The sequence below is a fragment of the Malus sylvestris genome, chromosome 12 (assembly GCF_916048215.2).
Source record: "Malus sylvestris chromosome 12, drMalSylv7.2, whole genome shotgun sequence".
Lineage (NCBI taxonomy): Eukaryota > Viridiplantae > Streptophyta > Magnoliopsida > Rosales > Rosaceae > Malus > Malus sylvestris.
Window position 1 is genome coordinate 21,245,351 of NC_062271.1, and position 19,258 is coordinate 21,264,608.

The following is a 19,258-nucleotide window of genomic DNA, read 5'->3' on the forward strand; positions in this document are numbered from 1 at the left end:
GAAGAGAGAAAAGTACGAATAAGAAATAGGAGAGAGAGGACGAAGAAGCGGAGGAGAGAGAGAGAGAGAGAAGGACAAAGGATAATGAGAGGTGGAAGGACAGAGAATGTCAGAGATAGGAAAAACGAGGAGAGAGATAATTACCGAAGAAGAAAGAGGAGAGAGAGATAAGGATATATAGATCCATCTTTTTAAAGTAATGATAGAAAAATTAAATTAATAGATTAAATTTACAAACTAAATTATGTGTCATCAATAGAAAATGAGCACGTATATCAACGTTTAAATAATAATCTACTCATCAATTTCTATGTTATTTAGTTTACAAATTTAATATCTCTAACATTACTCCTAACTTAATAGGTAACTAGCAGATGAGCACACACTCTATGTGTGTAAATAATCGTCCACCTTCTCCTGTGTTCTCCTCAAACACAACTGCTTCAGTTCATTCAAACTATCCAAAAAACATCATGATTTCACTTACGTGTATGAAAAAATGATGGTAGGACAATTTCTTAAGTGCATATTTTTTATCTTATGTAAATATTTTGACATAAAATTACTATTTTGCCCTTCTTATGTAAATATTGTCTATCAAAAGTGAAGGCAAAATAGGAAAAAAAAGGGAAAAAGTTCAAAAAAATACAAAATTACTATTTTACCATTCTCATGTCAACATTGTGTATTCAAAAGTGAGGGCAAAATTGAAAGAAAAAGGGGCTAAAAAGTTGACAGGCTCTCTTCTCTTAATAGAACATAATAGATATTATAAATGCAAAGACAATTAGAAAAACTGCCATGACATAATATTACAATAAATAGAAAAATGTTGTCTCTCCAAACGAGAAATCTATCTAATCCCTTCAGGTTGATGACAATTTTTTCTTTTCGTACAGCAGATTATCCATCGTCATCCATTCTAGACACCAAACGAGGCTATAAATGCAACTTTGAAAATGAAAAATCCTAGCAGTTTCAGTTACTAACCACAAATTCTCTTATTTCTTTAACGTTACAAAGGATTACAACTCTTCCAAGTTACACAAACACCCCGCTGTCTCCTCTACAAAAGGTGCCCTTGGCTGGTAAAAGCTGGGATGCTGATTCCCCCTCTCTGTACAAAACCCTATCAACTGAGACCATGCTGTATAACTCTAAAACTATGGTTCACAGTAACTACCCGACAACAAGCAAAAAAAAAAACGAACCCACACATCCTCAGCCTAGTTTTTCTCAGAGACCGATTAGTTTTGGCTATTGACAAGGACCTATAATCAATTGTTTCCCCTAAAATCGCCTCGTAGAAACAACCGAATTCCAACCACACAGTTAAGTCTTGTTCTCACCAATGCAAACCAAGATGATGAACCGGGGAAAATTCATTCCAACGCTGATGCTCCGGAAGGGTAATCATAAGCTGTACGAAAGCGAAGTCCGGATCCTATGTGTCCCGATGTGGGGAGTGCCCAACAGCAGATATTTGGACCCATTACCTACAGCAGTCAATTATGACTTGAATGTAATCAATTTGTAAACAAAGTAAAAAAAATCCGAATTCTACCATAACACTGAAAAAGTAGATTCAGATTGCACTATTGGTACTTCAATTTGGATTGGTCATACTTCTGGCCTAGTAGATAATCATTCTAGCCTCTAGCTTTTAGGTTCAACAGAGTAGAGAAGCTATATACGCTAAATATGATCCAAGTTGTAACTACAGAAACTAAAATTTTAAACCATGAAAACAACATTAATGAAGAGTCCGCATAGTTTTAACCACGAAATAAAAGTAAGCAGGAAAATACCGTTGTTAAATTTTCATAGGCACCGAGATCATATGGATGGGAATAGATTTGCCCTCCTTTCTCTGCAAGCCACATAGCTCTCACTCCTTCATAGTACTGCCAGAAAGAAGGAAAAAGAAGTGCTATGAAATAGTGGTTCAGATATCTAAATCAGGTTTTTCACTAAAAAGAGAACAATGATATACAATTTGTTAATTCCTAATAACCTCAATTGTGGTCTTGTTTTGCAAAATGAGGTAGATATGCCAACCTAAAAGAACACTCAGTGCCACACATAAGGGAACTAGCAACAGCCCAGAAATGACCTGAAAATTGAAAATAGAAAAATGATAAGCAAGCTGTGTCTCGTATCCAAGGCTCAACCATAAACCCAGCACGTAACCTTACATATGCAGTTCGAAAAGAGTCACCAGTTTCCAGGTCATCTTTTTCGGGATCATAAGTTAGGCTACCCAAGAGCAAAACCTGAAAGTTTTAACCGTAGATCCAATGTTAAACATGATGAAATAAACAATGTGAGGCTAAACCCACCCCCTCCTCCTTAATGTAGATAATATCATTTATTAAAAAAAAAATGATGAAATAAATAAAAGAAAGGAAAGAAAATAATATCTTAAGCATTCACCATCTTTTCACTACAACAAGATTCACCTTCTATGGCTGCAATACTAATGTATGATTAAAAAGAAAGAGGCATATTTTCTATGCAAGAAAGGAAAGAAAATTCCCAGCAGTCAATGCAAGCAATTACAGCGGTCAGGAAAAAAAATGCCAATGTCCAGTTGGATTTAATAACATAATAACTTACCAGGGAATAGAGGCATGCTATTACAGCATAAACAACGAAGATGAAGAAGACCTTATAGTTTGCATGGCCGACGCAATTATTAATCCATATGCAATGATGATCCTTTACAACCAAGAGGCAGCACGTTAACACATTATCGAGGACATACAAGGCATCAAAGGATAACATAGATAAAGCATACCATTCGCAATACACATCGTTTGCATACACGACAATGATGTGCACGAGCTGGCTTATAGTGAGAACATTTTTGGCAATATCTTAAATCCCCTCCCTGCAAAACCATTCACCAAAAGTCATCTAAGATGCAAAGACTCCACTTTCTATAATCTATCCTGCGGCAAGTAAAAACTAAATGTATCTAAGAACTTTTGCAATCTATGTTTACTTTTCTTTTCTAAATAACAACATTAATAACAACTTTCAATAGCCAACTGAGATGGAACCTTTATCAAACAAAATAGAAAGAAGGCAACATATAAAATTCTCAGGATCTTTCCACAAGATACAGAACGTAACTTTAAAATCTAAAGGAGTGAAATGCAAGGACAGTAAATTCTTATTAAAACATAATGCAATAATACTAATTTTTTTAGAAAATTAGGAAAACCACCCTAACAACCATAAGTTCTATAAGAAAACACTTCAAGAGCTCAATTGTAGGGGGGAAAAAACCCAACCATCACTTGTCATGTTCTAATTGGTTCTTAGTTGTGGTGCCCTTCTTTCATTGCAAAGCAAGAAGGATGTTTTTCTAAAATATTAGGCTTGAGGTGTTGTTCTCTAAACTGTAATCTTATCAAGAGCTTTTATGTGAAATTCCATTTTACAAAAGAAAGATATTATACCCAGGGGCCTATCTCCACCTCAACCCACCCCATCCCATGTCACCTTCGCTAATGCCTAAGGGCCTCGTTAGGTAAGTAGGATTGGATTGGAATCTATAACTGTCCAATTTCAAGGCAAATTGAAGGTAGAAGTGAATATTTTTCATTTGGAGGGGATTAGAAAAGGATAAGACGTGAAGAAAACTCATACCTTCTAATCCTACCATTTTGGAAATGGTTGGAATGGATAAGTTGCCTTTATGAGTAATCCATCTACTATCCTCTAATTGGTCATCATTTTTTTCATTTATCCACTCAACATGCCCCAAGCTTAGGGAGTTGTCCATTCCAATTCCAATCCAATCCTACATACCAAACGAGCCCAAAGATTATTCATCATAAGAGTACAATCAGGCACAAGTACATGTGGCAGCACAACAGTGCTCTAGCTTGAAAACGGCATACTATCCAAAACAAAAAACATTGAAGTTTGGATGTTTCGTTCAGCCAATTGAGAAATCACACCAAACCTCTTGATGTCCACTAATGCTATTGCGGCCTAAGGAAATTGGAATTTTATGCAACAAACTGTGAGAGGTTAAAATTAAAAAATGAATATTGGAGGATAAAATTGGTTAGGGTTTCCAAATATTGATTTTCCATTTGATGCATGCACATCCATAGAAAGATCACACCCCCCTTGAGTATCAGTGCTCGAGCATACTGGCATACATGTGAGCAAAGGAAAGTTGGCATTTTATGCAAAAACTAACTCATTAGGTGATGCAGCTAAGTCTGAATAACAAAATCAGGGAGGTCTAAATTTAGAGAGAAGGTTAGTTAAATATAGATATGCCATTGATTTCGGTGCAGTACACAAAGATCATAGCCTCGAGTATCAACATTGGGGCATGCCAACAAACACGAGTTTGAAGATTGATATAGGAGACTAAAGATCACGACATGCAATCGTAATCTTGTTTCTGAACTTTCCTTTTTGGAAATAAAAACTGACGTAAGACTATGCCATTCAAAGACAGTAGAAACAACAAGTATCAGAAGTTGGAACCACATGTCCATGTCGGCTTCGCAATTAAAGCACTGCATTCACTGATTCATGGAAGGCAATATAATTAATGGCACTTCTTTATATTCGCAATGAACATTAGAAACCATGACATAGATGCACTGCAATCTACAGTATACCAATTTCCAAACTTTCAAAATCCAAAACTCATGCAGTCCATCCTCGAGAACAAAGGGTGACACAAAGCGTGGAGCATACGCGCCAAGCTATCTACTTGCTCATAATCTACAAGTTCCTTGGCATATCGTGCAGCTTCATTACAAGTTTAAAAGTGCAAACTTTTTTACTGTTTCAGGAACAACAGTTCATCCCCTGTATATGAAAAATATATCTTTCCTTTTAAATCCATCTTAATTGTTTTGATTCTATTGCGAAACCAAAAATACGTAACCAATGGTTACAAATTTTACTAAATCAGGATACAAAGTGACTCGATGACGTTACACAAATTGCCTACTACAGTCTACAAATATGTTATTTTGCTGATTCCCCGACGACTCGAAATCAGCTCACATAAATTAAGCACCAATGCAGATCCTAAATTCTTATATTATTATCTCCTCCATAGTTTCTACAATGTCTAACAAGTTAATCCAAACTAAAGCACCCTGCTTTCGATTTCTGGCCAAAGAAAAAAAACCCCTGATTTCCCAAACCATATTATTAACATAATTAATCAAATTCAATTAGCAAATTCGAAATATATGCAGAAAATTGGCGTCACCAAAATCACAAAATTCCAATTTTACAGAAATGAACAAGAGAAATTGGTTCCGCACAAACACGACGCAGTTTTGAGATAGGAAAAGGCACGAATTCGATACCTTGCGCTTGATCTCGTGGATAGGGTTACCCGAATCTTCGACGTCGGGCATGTACGTGGAGGGAACCCTACCCGGATCCCTGAAGACGGAGACGAAGTAATTGAATACGCACATGACGGCCACGCCGGTGAAAACGACGGCGTTCATCAAACCTGGCGACGACATGAGACTGAACCAGCGGTCTATGAAAATGAAGACTGTGGAGAAGTAAATGTATGCGATTGCCAAAACGACGACGGTCACGGGTAGAGAGAAGCCGAGGCTTCGCGTCATTGTATCTTGAACGTTCTCCGGGGGTGGCGGAGGCACCGGCGTCAACACGACGGCGTCTCCCGGCGAGGGGGGTGTGTCGTTTTCAGCTGGCAGGATGCGAGGATTTGGATGTTGGTGGCTCGGTGACCTGGTTTTGCAAATCTAAAGATAGTGCCGGTCGTTTATGATTTTACGGTATTACCCTTCATATTTTACCTTTCTTACACTTGAGACCTTGTTTAATATGGAATTGGATCATAGGATTAATTGTTTTTCATTTTTAGGTAAATAAATATTTTGTTAAACAAACAAACAAACAACAAGGGACCACACCGACAAACCATTACCAAACCCAAAGGTGGATAGTTGAGCAACAAACTGAAAATTACACCACCAACAATGTTACTTATACAGAAATTTACTAATTCATTCTTATTAAAACATATGTATTTATTTAAGAGTACAATACTATGTCCATAAAAATGTCAATTATATCTTCACCTATAATAAAATACATGAATTAGTAATAACAAGCAGCAATACGACCATTCGACTCAAAAAATCTCACAATAATTGGTCAGTCTTGCATAATACTCATGTATTTGCACCAAAATATTAGTACCCAATAAACAAAATCGAAACATTGCATGAATAAAACAAATGTAGATGAGTGCTTCCACTAGTCACCCGCGTGCACGTGAGTAATTTTAGACCGTAAATACATGTGAATCTCATACTATAAAGCTCACATGCATCAACAATCAGAAGTCAATTGATGTGAGTTCCTACTATTATTCAATAGAAATCGAACCAATATTTCAATATTTAACTAACATGTGTTGGAGATGCATGAATGAAGTAGAAACTTGAGCTGAAACCAGTGCATAATTGAGACAGACATTGCTTAAAATAGAAATATTGATATTCTATTACATTTGAATATTACAACTTTTGAATGGCATTACAAATCAAAACCCAACCCAAATCTTTCACAGGAGAAGGAAAAACGAAACTACTACGATCCCTTTTCTGGGGAGCAACTGGACGAAAATAATGAAATGAAAACACAAGAAATCTATGAGCAAAAACGTGAAATTAACACTTGGGAAGATCGGACGGTGGAGGAGGCAGCTTTTGGTTGCGTCTCTTACCATCCAAGACCACCCAAGCCATCTTCAAGCCCCAGCTGGTGTGCACTTCTAGGTGGCAATGCATGAACCAAACACCTATTTGCATCACCATATACAAAAGAAGAGACAAATCAGATTGCATAACCCTAATTCCATGCCAAATTTCTTCCCAAGTTTAAAGATATTTGATATTTGTAGGAACAAATTATCAATCATAGGATTAATCAGATTGCATAACCTTAATGTGACGGCTAATCATTTTGCTACGTTAGCACATTATTTTAACCTTTATGAACTCAAGTGACCAACTAACCTTGTCAACAAAAAAAAAAATCATAAGATAAGTAGGTTATGATGATATTGTGTCAATTTTGTAGTGATGATAATATATTTCTATCTGCTACGGATTTATAGTCTAACAGCATAACATGTCAGTTAATTGATAAAAAAGATTACCTGGATTATCGGCAAGAAACCGAATGGCAACCCAGCCACCAGAGGGGACACCGATGGTGTTCCTCTCTGCAGGATCAACCAGGTTATACTTTTTAGGGTCATTTTTTTTATCAAAGTTTCCAGAGCCCAATCCCAACACAAAGAAATTAAACCCATGTAGGTGAAGCGGGTGGCTCTCAGCCCCAATAATGCTAGTGTCCTGCAAAACCAACTCCACACTAGTGTTGAAAGGCAGCACCACCACCTTCGTCCCACTGCTCACGGCAATGTTGTTGGGTGGACTCCCTGTGTAGTTGAATTTGACTGCTGGGTTTGCTGGGAAATCTGTGGTGTACACACCCTTTGATTGGTTGAAGAAATGAGCTTGCAGAAGAGCTGTATTGGGTTGGACAAATGTCACATTGTTAATGGCCGCTGCTAACCTAGTATTATTTGGGCCTTGGCATGTTTGTTTTTTTAAGCATGGGAGTATTCCCAACCCAACAGTGAAGAAGAAGCGCTTTTCCACAGTTTTTGGGACATTTGCAGCCGGGAATTTGGGACTAGCCAAGCTGAGAATTTTCTTGTTGTATTTCATGGAAAATAATGTATCATTGAACTTTGGAAGCACTGGTGTGAAAAGCTGCTTTTTATTGTTCTTGCTGTTGCTTGAGGAAGAAGAAATTTCATATTCTAGTAATCCTGTGGTTGTGGAGTTGTCGAAAGCAGCTGGGCCGGACACATATGGGCGGGCTGCCATGACAAATTTTGCATTCGGGGACTTAGGTTTTGTCATTAGAAGCACATTTGTGGTCTGTCCTGGTGTGATCAGAACAGTTTGGGTTTTGAATGGCTTCACATAAACTGCATCTGCTTCGACTACGGTTAGGGTATGGTTGGCAATGCTGAAGAAAAGCTCGTTGTTGAGCGCAGCGTTGATAAACCGCAGCAGATACGTCCTCCCCGGCTTCACCTTGAGCTTGTATATATCTGCTTCAAATATATGGTACATTGTATATTTTATAATCCACATGATTAATGCTCTAATTATGCAATAGGAATTGTTGATTACTTACCTTTGGTTGAGCAGTTGTACAAAGGCCCTGGAAGACCATTGATGGTATAGGCATCAGAGACATTTGGTCCCAACCCTGTTTGTAAGGCTTGGTTGATTACTTTTCCTGTGTCTGCTTTCCACCATTCACCTGCATTTCAATATAAATTTCTTGGTTCAAAAGTTTTTTGAGTAGGACATTGAAGAGTAGTGTGCATTGATACCGTCGAAAATGTATTGATAATATGTCGATACTTTTGGTTGGCGACAATGTTATCGATACATTTTTGCTGGCATAATGACAATTTTTAATTAATTGATAAATTATATAATGTTCATTAATTACCAAAAATGATGGGAACTTCTTGGAAGGGTTGGGGGAAAGGGTAAGGCACATGTCTTTTAGGGAGGATGACTATAGGTCCATAGACAGTTGCCCTAAGCCAGGAGATGTGGGCATGCCAAAACAATGTGCCTCTTTGGCCTGTAATAGTGAAGTTGTAGACATAACTTTGCCCAGTCTGAATTGGGCACTGTGTGATATATGCAGGTCCATCTGCCCATCCAGTCCTCAATTGCCTGATCCCATGCCTGCAAATTTCTCCAAATTTCAAGCATTAATACTTAAAGTTTTGAAAAATATTAATGCAAAACTACCAAAGGTAAGTTCACCAGACAAGATCTTCGTACCAATGGAGTGTGACATTGTGCTGGACATTATTCACCACCTTGATCACAAGCCTGTCCCCTTCCCTTGCGATGATCCGAGGCCCGGGAAACTGCCCGTTGACAGTCACAATGCTCTTGGTTTGACAAAGCCTTGTGACACTTTGTGATTTTATCTGTGCAATGTAATAAACAGAGAAATGATTAAGTAATGGGTATCATTAATATACATACATACATACATATATATATATATATATATATAGATAGATAGATAGATAGAACCGGTTTCAAACTTTTAACAAACAATAAAACTAGGACACTAAACTGGAAATAATGTATATAACCCACGGTTTAGTGGCACTTTATTATTTGATCATAAGTATCCGTACGGTTCGGTTGGAAAATGAAATGCAAATACATACATTAAAGTTGTAATGCCTGGTAACCCTAGCATGCTTTGCAAGTGCAGGCTCAGAAAACACACATATAAATGCACAAACTGCAAAGAAGATTGCTAATGAACTTGAACCCATCTCTCTAATGTCACTGATCACTCGATCTGCTGAATTCTTTTTCAAATGCTGATGACTTTGAGTTGTAAGGATGCAAGAAAGATTAAGATAATCAGGCATTTTATAAGGATTTTTTTTTAATTAATTAGGTAATAAAAAAATTCGGTTAGATTTCATTGCAGGTACCTTCAGCAACAAATAACATGTTTAAAATCAGACCAGACTACGAGTAGAGCTGCTGGTCAAGTTTTACTTTAGAGTGCTGGTCAAGCCAGGTAATTATGTTTATTAATTAATTAATTGTCTCCCTAACGGTCTCACTTGGTGTTACTGAAATGCCCCTTGCAGTTTACATTATAGTATTAGTTTATCAACACTTTACATGGGTATTTAAGTCAAGTTAAAGTGAAAGCAAATAGCAATGACTGTCGTTTTTGGTAGAAGATAAAATAATGGATTGATTTGAGAAAATGGAGCGTAAATGGCATATTTGCTTGGTAGACTTCAACCTCCTACCGTTGATGCTTACCGATCAAGGCAAGAGTAGAGAAGGAAGGTGTTAACAATACCATCTTGTTGGCTGTCGTTTGTTATATACTTATCACTACTTACAATCCTAACAGCTTTGATGTTATTGGACTTTGTTATGCTCTTTACCCTTTCAAGTTTCAATGGCTCATTTTAGAAAATCCACATCTGATTTGCCACCAAGCCGACATTTCAAATTAATAGTCAGAAGGAGATTGAAGATAAGTTTGTTATGAGTATTTACCCGTTGTACCCAAAGTCTTGAGTTGAGTTTATCCCTTCCCAATTATCGCTTGTATAAGAAAAATAATGAAAGTTTACAACTCATTCATATGGTTATTATGATTGAACGAGTGTGGTTAGCAACTTGGTATAAACGCATGATGGGATGAGTTTGACCAACACCTGATGGGATGACTGTGATTTGTGTGCGCTCGATGTTTGTAAGAAATTTTAAAAAAGCGAGGGTAATTTTTCTCTTTATATTAGGGTTAGAATTCAAGCCGGTTGGATGATCATCTCAATCCTAACTCATAATTTACCATTCAAGTTTGAATTTGGGGTTTGATGTCATTAATTTGGAAGTCCAACCCAAGGTGCAAGAGTAGAGCCAAGAATTTTTACATTGGTGGACCATAATTTTTGTTTTTTTTTTTAATTTCATCTATCATGCGAGTCTAGGTGATTAACTTGTTTTGAAGGATGGAGTGGGGCTGATTTTCAGTTGAGTGAGTTGAGATAATTTTCACCGAATGGATCAAGTTCATAACAAAAATCAATTACTTAAGTTTTGTATGGGGCACTAGAGCCAACCATAACCTAAGGACTTACATGTAATGGATTTAACCGCCATGTGGCATTTTCATTCAACCACTATAATGCCTCGAGGCAGCCAGTACAAGAGAAGTAAAAAAAATAAAGCCTGCCTAACAAGAGCAAGACAAGAATGAAATCAAACATAAGCAGAATCAATAGAATGCCCATAGTTGACAGGACCATCAACAACGAAGTTTGCCTCTCCAAATGTGGCTAAACCGGGTGCTAAAAAAAGGTAAATTGCGGTTCAACCCCTTGAACTATCACCCTAGTTGAAATTGACCTCCTAAACTAATTTTTTTGGTAAATTAACCCCCTAAACTATTTAAAATCTCAATTAACCCCTTGATGTTAGATTGCGGAATCGATTCAGTCAAATTCAAAGGTAAATTAGTCATTTCATCATTAATTATTATTTGTCAGCTATAATCAACAATAAATTTTGACATATGGGCACAAAATAATTCAAAAATATATAGCATAATGAGAAACCATAAAAAACCAAACGTTTACATAACAAACCATCTCACATTGTCATTACACATTATTTTATTTTCACATGTCATAATTACATTATTGGTTATAGTTGACAAATAAGAATTGATGAAGGAAAGACTAATTGTCCTTTGAATTTGACGAAATAGTGGATGGAATCTATTGACAAGGGGTCGATTGGCTTATTTCAAATAGTTCAGAGGGTTAATTTACCAAAAAAATAGTTCAGGGGGTCAATTTCAACTGGAGCAATAGTTCAAGGAGTCAAATGGTAGTTTACCCGCTAAAAAATTAGGAAGCTAAGAGGTGAATGCCTCAAAGAATAGTCTTGAGGAAGCCAAGAGATGATGAAGAAAATTGAGGTTTCACCATAAAACCAATTGGTAATATATAGAGTAGCCCAACTACTTATAAGTACATGCATAGGCCATTCTTTTCCTGATGTGAGATTCTCAACACGCACTCTTACTTGTGAACAATTTCTAAGCATAACATGTGGGCAACACTTGTAAGTGAGATGTCTAAGGTTCGATTCTCCGCAAAGACGAATTTGAACCACATTATTGCTAGCCCATTGTGAGGCTAAGTTTACCTCCTCTCCCTTAGTGTAGATAATATCGTTTGCTAAAAATAAAAAAAATAAAAACAAGTAGGCAACATAAATCAGGTGACGTGGACCATGTGTGGCCGTTAACATACGAGACAACCTACTTTGATACCATGAAGAAAGTTGAGGTTCCACCATAAACTAGCCAATTAGCAATATGAGAAGTAGCACAATTACTTATAAGCACATGTAAGGTCTCTTCTTCCATCAAGATGAGATTCATTCTCAATAGTTGATGTTTGAATTCAAACGATATTACACATCTTAGTGGCTTCTAAATCATGGGCGAAGCTACATGGGGACAAGGAGGGACTGACACACCCCAATCCTGATATCTCTCAATTACTTAGATGGGCACATGCTGCCAGACACCTTCTTCACCCTCGGGTGTCCATCAGCACGTGCCTATCTGGGTAATTGAGGGATATCGGGATTGGGGCATGTCAGGGGCGGCCGCCCCCTCGATTGTCGAAAATCGCCATTAAGAGTGAGGATTTCGCCCCTATAGTCATCTGAATTGCTGCTGAAATCTGATGTCTTACTTTGTTGTTTATGTGTTTTATGTTGTAGTACTTCTTCCGCGTTTTATTTTTTCTAAAGTCGAAATGGGGTCATTTTAGTTCTAGGATTAAAAAAACATAGAACGACATCGTCAAGGAGGGCTACGGTAAGGCTGTCATTATTCAATAGTATGTTAAGTTGTTTGATAATATGGAGGAATTCGGTTTGAAGAGAAGTTTCAAATCCCATGAGACTCTATTTAAGGCCATTATGCGCCACAATCGGTATATAATGGCCAAGAGGTATTTTAATGCAATGTTAAGTGAGGGAATAGAGCCCAGTAGGCATACCCATAAATTATATGAGTCACTAGGTCATGCCTACAATGAGCTATTGTAGAGAGAATCGAGGGGAAGATACCTTGTATCTCTTCCATAAATTGTGTTTGAGTCAAGAGGCAATAATGAAAAGCCTGATAATTTCACCATTCTCATTGCTCTGAAGGCATGTGCTAGGTTAAGGCAATCATATATGAGAAAATAATACATGGGTTTGTGAAGAAACATGACAATGTTGCTTTGAATATGTTTGTGGGTTATGCATTGATTGAATTGTATTCCAAAGGTGGAGAAATGGGCGAGGTTGTGAAAGTTTTTGACGAGTTTTCGCAAATGAATGTGTTTTTATAGAGTGCGATTAAAAAAAGGTAGAAGCTTCTACCCTTTTATATTTCGCCCTCCCTTCTGACAATTCATGGCTTCACCATGTTCGAAATGATGAAAAAAAACTAAGCAACCATCTTAAACAAAGGAAACTAGTATGCTTGCCAGAGAAAAAAATTACTTATCACATTTTGTATTTCTCTTTGTGACCAGCAACACATAACGAATCGTACTGATTGCTTGCAGGAGAAGAAAATTTTGCCTATCACAGTTATATACTCACTTTGTGACAAGCGAGACAAAACTAAACATGTAAAACGCGTTTTATGAGATATTTTCTCCGATTGCAGCCTTGCAAGCTTCACCATTATCTTAAAGTAACATTGAGTTAAATAGGTCACTAAATTATAAAAGAGATAAATAAAATTTAGGCGCTCGCGTGTTGAAACTAAATTGCGAAATCCAATAGACAACCAGTGTAAATTGTGAATAATACAAACATAACGTTCAGGGCGGTTGCAAATGTAATGCTGAATTGTTCGAGGGCAGGAACAGGACTAATGTTGTTTCTTGCATGATTAGTCTCCATTTCTCCAAATTAATTGCTCCTGCGTCCTGTATGGCTCGTGAATCAGAAAATTGAAATCAGGAATAGGAATCCCATTATTGAGCAGGTAAGGGACCAAGTTATTTTCATGCGTAGAATAAAGCTATTTGCACGGGAAGATTGGAAAAAAAAAATATCTACAATTGGAATGTCAGTATTTAAGCTTTGTTTGAGATACCGTCATAGCTAAGGGCGTCTAGGTTATAACAAAATTTCTCTCTTATTTTAACTATTTATAATAAGTCTTAAGGAAGTACAACAGTTTGTATTACATTGTCGAACAAACCAATAATGGAATGACACGTAATCGTTTTCTCAACTAGCTATCCTGTAGTGAAGCCCTTTCAGTATTAGACTTTTAACTTAGGAAGAAATATCTCTTTAAATTGCTCCTTCTATTTCACTCCACAATTTGCTCAGCTATTCTTGAAATTGCAGAATAAGTTCCAATAATAGAGCACACCACCCCCACACTGATAATCATAATGCAAGTTGCAATCTGAAAATTAGAACAAGAAAACATTGTGAAAACCCTTTTATAACAGAGACTTCCAGTAATTAAATTGCATTTAGTACTAATTACAATGATGGCTTGCTTCTTAATTACCTGCAACTTAGTTAATCGACCACTGTGTAGCTTGAGATAACACACGCATGGGAAGACAACAGCCTGCAAAGGAACAAAAGAAAAAGTAAATTAATTTAACTCGTCGATAAACTGCATGCAATACTCTAGGGTTATGACTTATGCTCACATATAAGAAAGAAGTTACTCACCACTAGCATTGCTACAAAGGATCCAATCAATGCCATCACAGAGCCTGCATTCCAATTCACAAATTGAATTTATATTAAGGGTAGTGCTTTTCACACACCTTTTTACATACCCTTGTTAATTTTTGTTCATTGATCTTCTTCGATCATCTCATCCGAAAGGTAGAAATTGAGAGAGGTGTGTAAAAGGTAAAAATACATATATGGATAGAACCATCCTATTTTAAAAAGAAAATGCTATCATACAGTCTGATATGCTATGTCACTCGATTGTCAATTAAAACTCAACAAGATTAACTTTGTTAATAGTTAATATTCACAGTCCAACAACTTACCAAAGTATGGAAAATTCATTGCCACAACCAAAGTTGATAGAACTAGAAGTGTTCGAACGATGATCGAAACTAAGTGAGATCCCATCCAAGCATCGGGAAAGAGTTCCTCCAAACTCAAGGCCACTGGTGTCATCGTCAAGGCATACTTTGTCATTGGGATCACAACCTGTATAATCGAGAAAAAAATGACATGGTGAAAATGTATTTCGAAACTAGGGCATAATTCGATAATTGGGATTCATATATGAAGGAACCAAGTTTCTTGAACCATACTGTTGTCCACACTGAAATTTTAGAAGCAACAAATTGTGTGGGCATGTTTAGAGTGAACTGAGAGTGGATTGAGTCTCCAAACATCATAAAGCCACATACTGCTACGCCAGTGTATATGAAGAAGCAAAAAGTAACACTGCAGCACGGGATAAATATAAATTACTATGTCACACATTTTTGAAACCCTGAAAAATAAAATGTCAAGTCTTAAAAATAACGCCAATGGAGGTCACCTGGTTATTAGAACTGCTGAAAATTGCGATGGTTCCCTCATCGATGTGTAGATATTAGGGAAAACCGAATGGCCGGCGAAGCCAAAACCATATATTCCAATTGTGACAGAGATATCTGCAAGGTTTAGGGCTGATCCTTTGTGATGAAATCCAACTTGGTTCACCACACCCACCCACAGCAAGCAAAGGGCAACCAAGATTGAAGCAACTACTCCTCCAACTGAAAACATTGGATCAATTGTACATTTTTTCAAGGGTTTAATTAGATGTCCAAAAACATAAAGAAAATTACAAATAAGTTGACAAGAAATTATCAGATAAGCGATGAGAATATGAAACCTGAGAGGTAGGAGAGCAAACTAAGGTTTTGAAGCCATACTGTTGGAAGAATTACAAGGGTTGATATGATGGCAAAGATTTGGTGGCAATCCAGATCGATACCAGCAAATGTCATATGTGTGTTTGGAAATGCTGATGCCAAGTTATCACTCATCATAGTCAAAAACTCTACACAAGCAGCCTACTAGAACACAAATAATCACCCTTTAATGCATAATATTGTAAGAAGGAATAATATATCATATCTTTTAATAAAATAGACAACAACTCAAAAGCCATAGGAGGTGCACTTACATATAGTTCTAGATACAATATTATCTGCATGACCAGAACCCTAGTGTTAGTTTTGCTTCAATGTTCAAACTTCAAACATAGAAAAGAGGGCTTGGTTGTAATTCAGTCTGGCAAAATAAACATTCTTTGCAAAGTTAGACTTACAGATAGAAAAAAACGGCCAGCTGACCCGAACGCTGCCTGGCCAATATCCGGGTAGGTTCGGAGTCCTGGACAGCTTTCTAAGCACCTCTTCAATAAAATTCCAGTATAGCAACAGATGACACCGAAAAATGCAAGCAGTATAAGGCTCAACCACCCTCCTTCCCTAATAGCATATGGGGTTGTAAGGAGCCCTATCCCACAAAGCACATTGACTCCTGCATAAATGACAAATAAGAAAAGTTCATTTTTCTTTTTAATATAAGCGGTAATGTAGAGTGGGGTTGAACACTGGATATTGGTATAAATATTCCTAACCAACTGGGCTAGAATGCAGTTGCGAAATATAGAATTTCTCATCTAAATTAGCATGAAGTTTGATAGTTATTACCATTGATTACAGCCTGAGAAAAAGAACAGCATCGCTCTTGCGGTGGTGGCAACTCATTCAGGGAGACGTAGGAAGAGTAAAGTTTGGCAGCTTGGGAAGGTGAGGGAGGAATTTCTTTGTCTAACCAATTTTGAGAGATTAGTAATCTAGTAGAACTGGAATCAGAATCAGATGATATTGAGTGCCTCTTGTCAAGGATAGAGAAATTTGATGTAATACTAGAAGCTCGTAAAAATACGAAGGAAGGTGGTGTCACACTAGTGTACATATCGATCGATTGCCTGCGCATATGCAATAACGAATTGTTATCAAGAGTTTACATGTGAAAAGCCCTAAGAAAAATTGTTGGTACCTCCATTTGTTTGTAGTTTTTCTTTTGTAACTTTTATTTGACGAAACAACAAATTTTCATTAACGAGTGAGATCAATCCATGCTATGACGTTTTCTATTAAACTATCTATTATTAGGCTCTATTTTCTTTGTTAAATTGAAGGGAATTGAACGTAAATTCAGTCATAATCCTAACTCATTGTCTCATCTTTTCTCACTACTAGAGCAAATTCCGAAGACTTTTTATTTGTCATCATCTTACGCTCATGACTCTGAATCCAAAATTCCTATTTATTTTGCAAGTGCCTTGTAACTCAAGTCGTTAAAATGTTTGAAATCCCCCTCTCTAACATCCCTGGTAAAAAAAAAAAAAATCCTAATAGTTTTGTTCCCGTCACAAACTAACAAATTAACCATATATAAACTACTGGTCATGAATCAATTAATAATTCTTTTCTTATTTAATCAAGAAGAAGCGATCCATACCTAGATCTCATCTGATATTAAAAAATACACTAAACAAAAAGCTTGTTGATAAATTAATTCACATCGTGATATAATTTTACAATTTCACAGCATAAGAATCTTCTAAAATGTTGTTAATCATGTTATAATCTGTGAAGGAATTACCTGTAGCTTTGAGGCCATGCATTAGTATTAATGTCAATGGAGTTCTGTGATAAGTTTGGTGTGGGAACTCTGATGATATCGGATTCGGAGTCGGTTTCATACTGCTCACACCCCCTGTGTGCCTGGTTTTCTTCATCCTCGGTGTGAAAGTGATCGTCCCCGCGATCGGGACCGAGATCCTCGTCCATCTTCGTCCCACTCATCATGATATATGAAGCACTCTTTCGTCCGTGATTACCCTTAATCAAGCACAATTAAAATTTTAATTAACACACAATGTTTACGAGCTTCTTGGTCTTATCGTCACGGACTAAGAAAATTAGAAAACCAATGAGGTTTAGAGCAAAAGAAAAGAAAGGAAGAAGAAGAAGATTAGCACTAAACTGGTTGTGTCAGATGGGGAATTTGGTTTCACCATCTACGTATGAGTCCTACGTTTTAGGAGATGACAGAGTGCATGTTGCTGTTAGACTCTTCCGTGAATCAAGACGTACGCGAGTCGGTCGATTATTTCGCCTCTCGTTCCGAACTTCAGGCTGTGTTTTAGTAAATACTAATCAAATTTGGATTGTCATAGACTCCATATTCGTGTAACGAATTTATTGCTAATACTTTTGCATGAAATTACATTACTGTCCATGATTTTATTTTTTAATATTTATTATTGAAATGTAAATAAAGGATCAAATCGTCTTTTCACTTCCATCATTTTATTTTTTAATATTTTATTGAATTGTAAACAAATGATCAGGTCATCTTTTCAGTCTCTTTTGATTCACAAAGAGTGTTTTGCTTTGTCCCCCCTCCTATCAGATATGCATTTAAGATTCATATCCATATTTATTCCTGAAGAGAATTAAGGGTTGAAAAGTCAGGAGAAAATAAGAGACTGAATTTGGGGTGGGTCGGGTGGACGGAAGAGAGAAGATGGAGGGGGATGACAGAGTTAGAAAGGGGTGAGGGATTAGGAGACAAAATGGGGATGTTTGATTCATTTCTCATTTTAAGTATTTTTTTTTCTTTGACTTCAAAGAATATGTAAGAGGATTAATTTGTAATAAAGCTTTTGAAGTCTTTTTACATATGGTTAAATTTGATATTAAACTTCGTTAAATAAAAAATGTGTGAATAAAAGTTTCATTAAAAAGTTGATCGAGAAACAAGACTATGGGGTGAGTATATCAACACTTTGCTTGACCTGTTCCGACCCCGATATTCCAATATACCAGAGTAGGCACGTGCTAGCCGAAGGGTGACGAAGCCAATTTAAACATGCATACAAATAAAAATATGTGCTTATAAGGAAATATACTAATGCAGAACTGTGTTCAAAGCATACAACTATTCGTTACAATGGTAACTTCGAGAATAATAACTCACCAATGGTGAAGATTCACTAGATAGGATGTTGATTGGGTGATTGAAGGACTGATGGTCTCAACTAAAAACTTCAAAGCCTGAGTGGTCCTCCTGGACAATCTGTCTACTTAAAAAATGATACGAAGAGTAATAAGGTAACCCAAGATTGACTAAGATATCTTTTAGTACCAGGAGGTGAAATTGAGATTACGAACAGAGACGGTGTGGATCAAAATGTCAGAAAGTCTGAAAGATTCAAGAATGAGGAATTCGGCCAACTAGTTCAAGGTATAGTCCTCACGGATTCATGGATAGTACATTGAATGAGATGGTCGACAAACATCAAATCATCATGGTGGTCTCCACGGAGGGGTGTCATCAGGTTTTCAAGTAAAGGTGGTAGCTGTTGACTGGAGGTAGTAGATAGGGCGGTTCACTTCATGTTGTCCCAACGTCGAAAGGCATAAACATTACTTGATCATGTTGCATCATCACATGGCAAATCTTTCTATAAACATCACCGTCGGATTTGACAT

General features: G+C 36.9%; 3 protein-coding genes across 4 annotated transcripts; all 3 read right to left on the reverse strand.

Annotated features, from left to right (window-relative positions):
• Positions 1-787: 787 nt before the first annotated feature.
• Positions 788-5,753, reverse strand: LOC126594275 (probable protein S-acyltransferase 16). The gene is made up of 7 exons (XM_050260515.1): positions 5,355-5,753; positions 2,798-2,890; positions 2,617-2,718; positions 2,196-2,273; positions 2,015-2,113; positions 1,809-1,904; positions 788-1,496 (listed from the first exon to the last, which is right to left on the reverse strand). Exons 1-7 carry the CDS (start codon positions 5,625-5,627, stop codon positions 1,383-1,385), a joined length of 855 nt encoding a protein of 284 aa, XP_050116472.1. The 5' UTR covers positions 5,628-5,753; the 3' UTR covers positions 788-1,382.
• Positions 5,754-6,510: 757 nt separating this feature from the next.
• On the reverse strand, positions 6,511-9,483 carry LOC126592592 (laccase-17-like). Its single transcript, XM_050258342.1, has 6 exons — positions 9,317-9,483; positions 8,916-9,067; positions 8,572-8,816; positions 8,248-8,376; positions 7,193-8,161; positions 6,511-6,832 (listed from the first exon to the last, which is right to left on the reverse strand). The coding sequence occupies exons 1-6, from the start codon at positions 9,425-9,427 to the stop codon at positions 6,702-6,704; spliced, it is 1,737 nt and encodes a 578-aa protein (XP_050114299.1). The 5' UTR covers positions 9,428-9,483; the 3' UTR covers positions 6,511-6,701.
• Positions 9,484-13,824: 4,341 nt separating this feature from the next.
• LOC126593723 (amino acid transporter AVT1D-like) lies at positions 13,825-17,857 on the reverse strand. 2 transcript variants are annotated; one of them, XM_050259834.1, is made up of 12 exons: positions 17,748-17,857; positions 17,364-17,602; positions 16,403-16,683; positions 16,015-16,229; positions 15,871-15,894; positions 15,577-15,757; positions 15,238-15,457; positions 15,005-15,140; positions 14,732-14,897; positions 14,400-14,443; positions 14,230-14,292; positions 13,825-14,121 (listed from the first exon to the last, which is right to left on the reverse strand). In XM_050259834.1, exons 2-12 carry the CDS (start codon positions 17,567-17,569, stop codon positions 14,023-14,025), a joined length of 1,635 nt encoding a protein of 544 aa, XP_050115791.1. In that variant the 5' UTR covers positions 17,570-17,602; positions 17,748-17,857; the 3' UTR covers positions 13,825-14,022. The 2 variants fall into 2 exon arrangements, with proteins under 2 accessions (XP_050115791.1, XP_050115790.1); XM_050259833.1 differs by lacking the exon at positions 17,748-17,857 and having other exon boundaries at positions 17,364-17,741.
• Positions 17,858-19,258: the final 1,401 nt, after the last annotated feature.

Bases quoted from the DNA above. Each gene is read 5' to 3' on its own strand.
- LOC126593723 (XM_050259834.1), bottom strand. From the start codon at position 17,569: ATGATGAGTGGGACGAAGATGGACGAGGATCTCGGTCCCGATCGCGGG. The intron at 15,458-15,576 runs GTTTCATATTCT...CAATGTTTTCAG, and splicing joins TTTGCTCTCCTACCTCTCAG to TTGGAGGAGTAGTTGCTTCA. The intron at 14,122-14,229 runs GTAATTAAGAAG...TCTAATTTTCAG, and splicing joins GTCGATTAACTAAGTTGCAG to ATTGCAACTTGCATTATGAT.
- LOC126592592 (XM_050258342.1), bottom strand. From the start codon at position 9,427: ATGGGTTCAAGTTCATTAGCAATCTTCTTTGCAGTTTGTGCATTTATA. The intron at 8,377-8,571 runs GTAATTAATGAA...ATTGAAATGCAG, and splicing joins AGAAGTTCCCATCATTTTTG to GTGAATGGTGGAAAGCAGAC. The intron at 8,162-8,247 runs GTAAGTAATCAA...TATTTGAAGCAG, and splicing joins GTACAACTGCTCAACCAAAG to ATATATACAAGCTCAAGGTG.
- LOC126594275 (XM_050260515.1), bottom strand. From the start codon at position 5,627: ATGACGCGAAGCCTCGGCTTCTCTCTACCCGTGACCGTCGTCGTTTTG. The intron at 2,114-2,195 runs GTAAGGTTACGT...TTCAATTTTCAG, and splicing joins ACTCTTTTCGAACTGCATAT to GTCATTTCTGGGCTGTTGCT. The intron at 1,905-2,014 runs GTTATTAGGAAT...TCTTTCTGGCAG, and splicing joins AAAACAAGACCACAATTGAG to TACTATGAAGGAGTGAGAGC.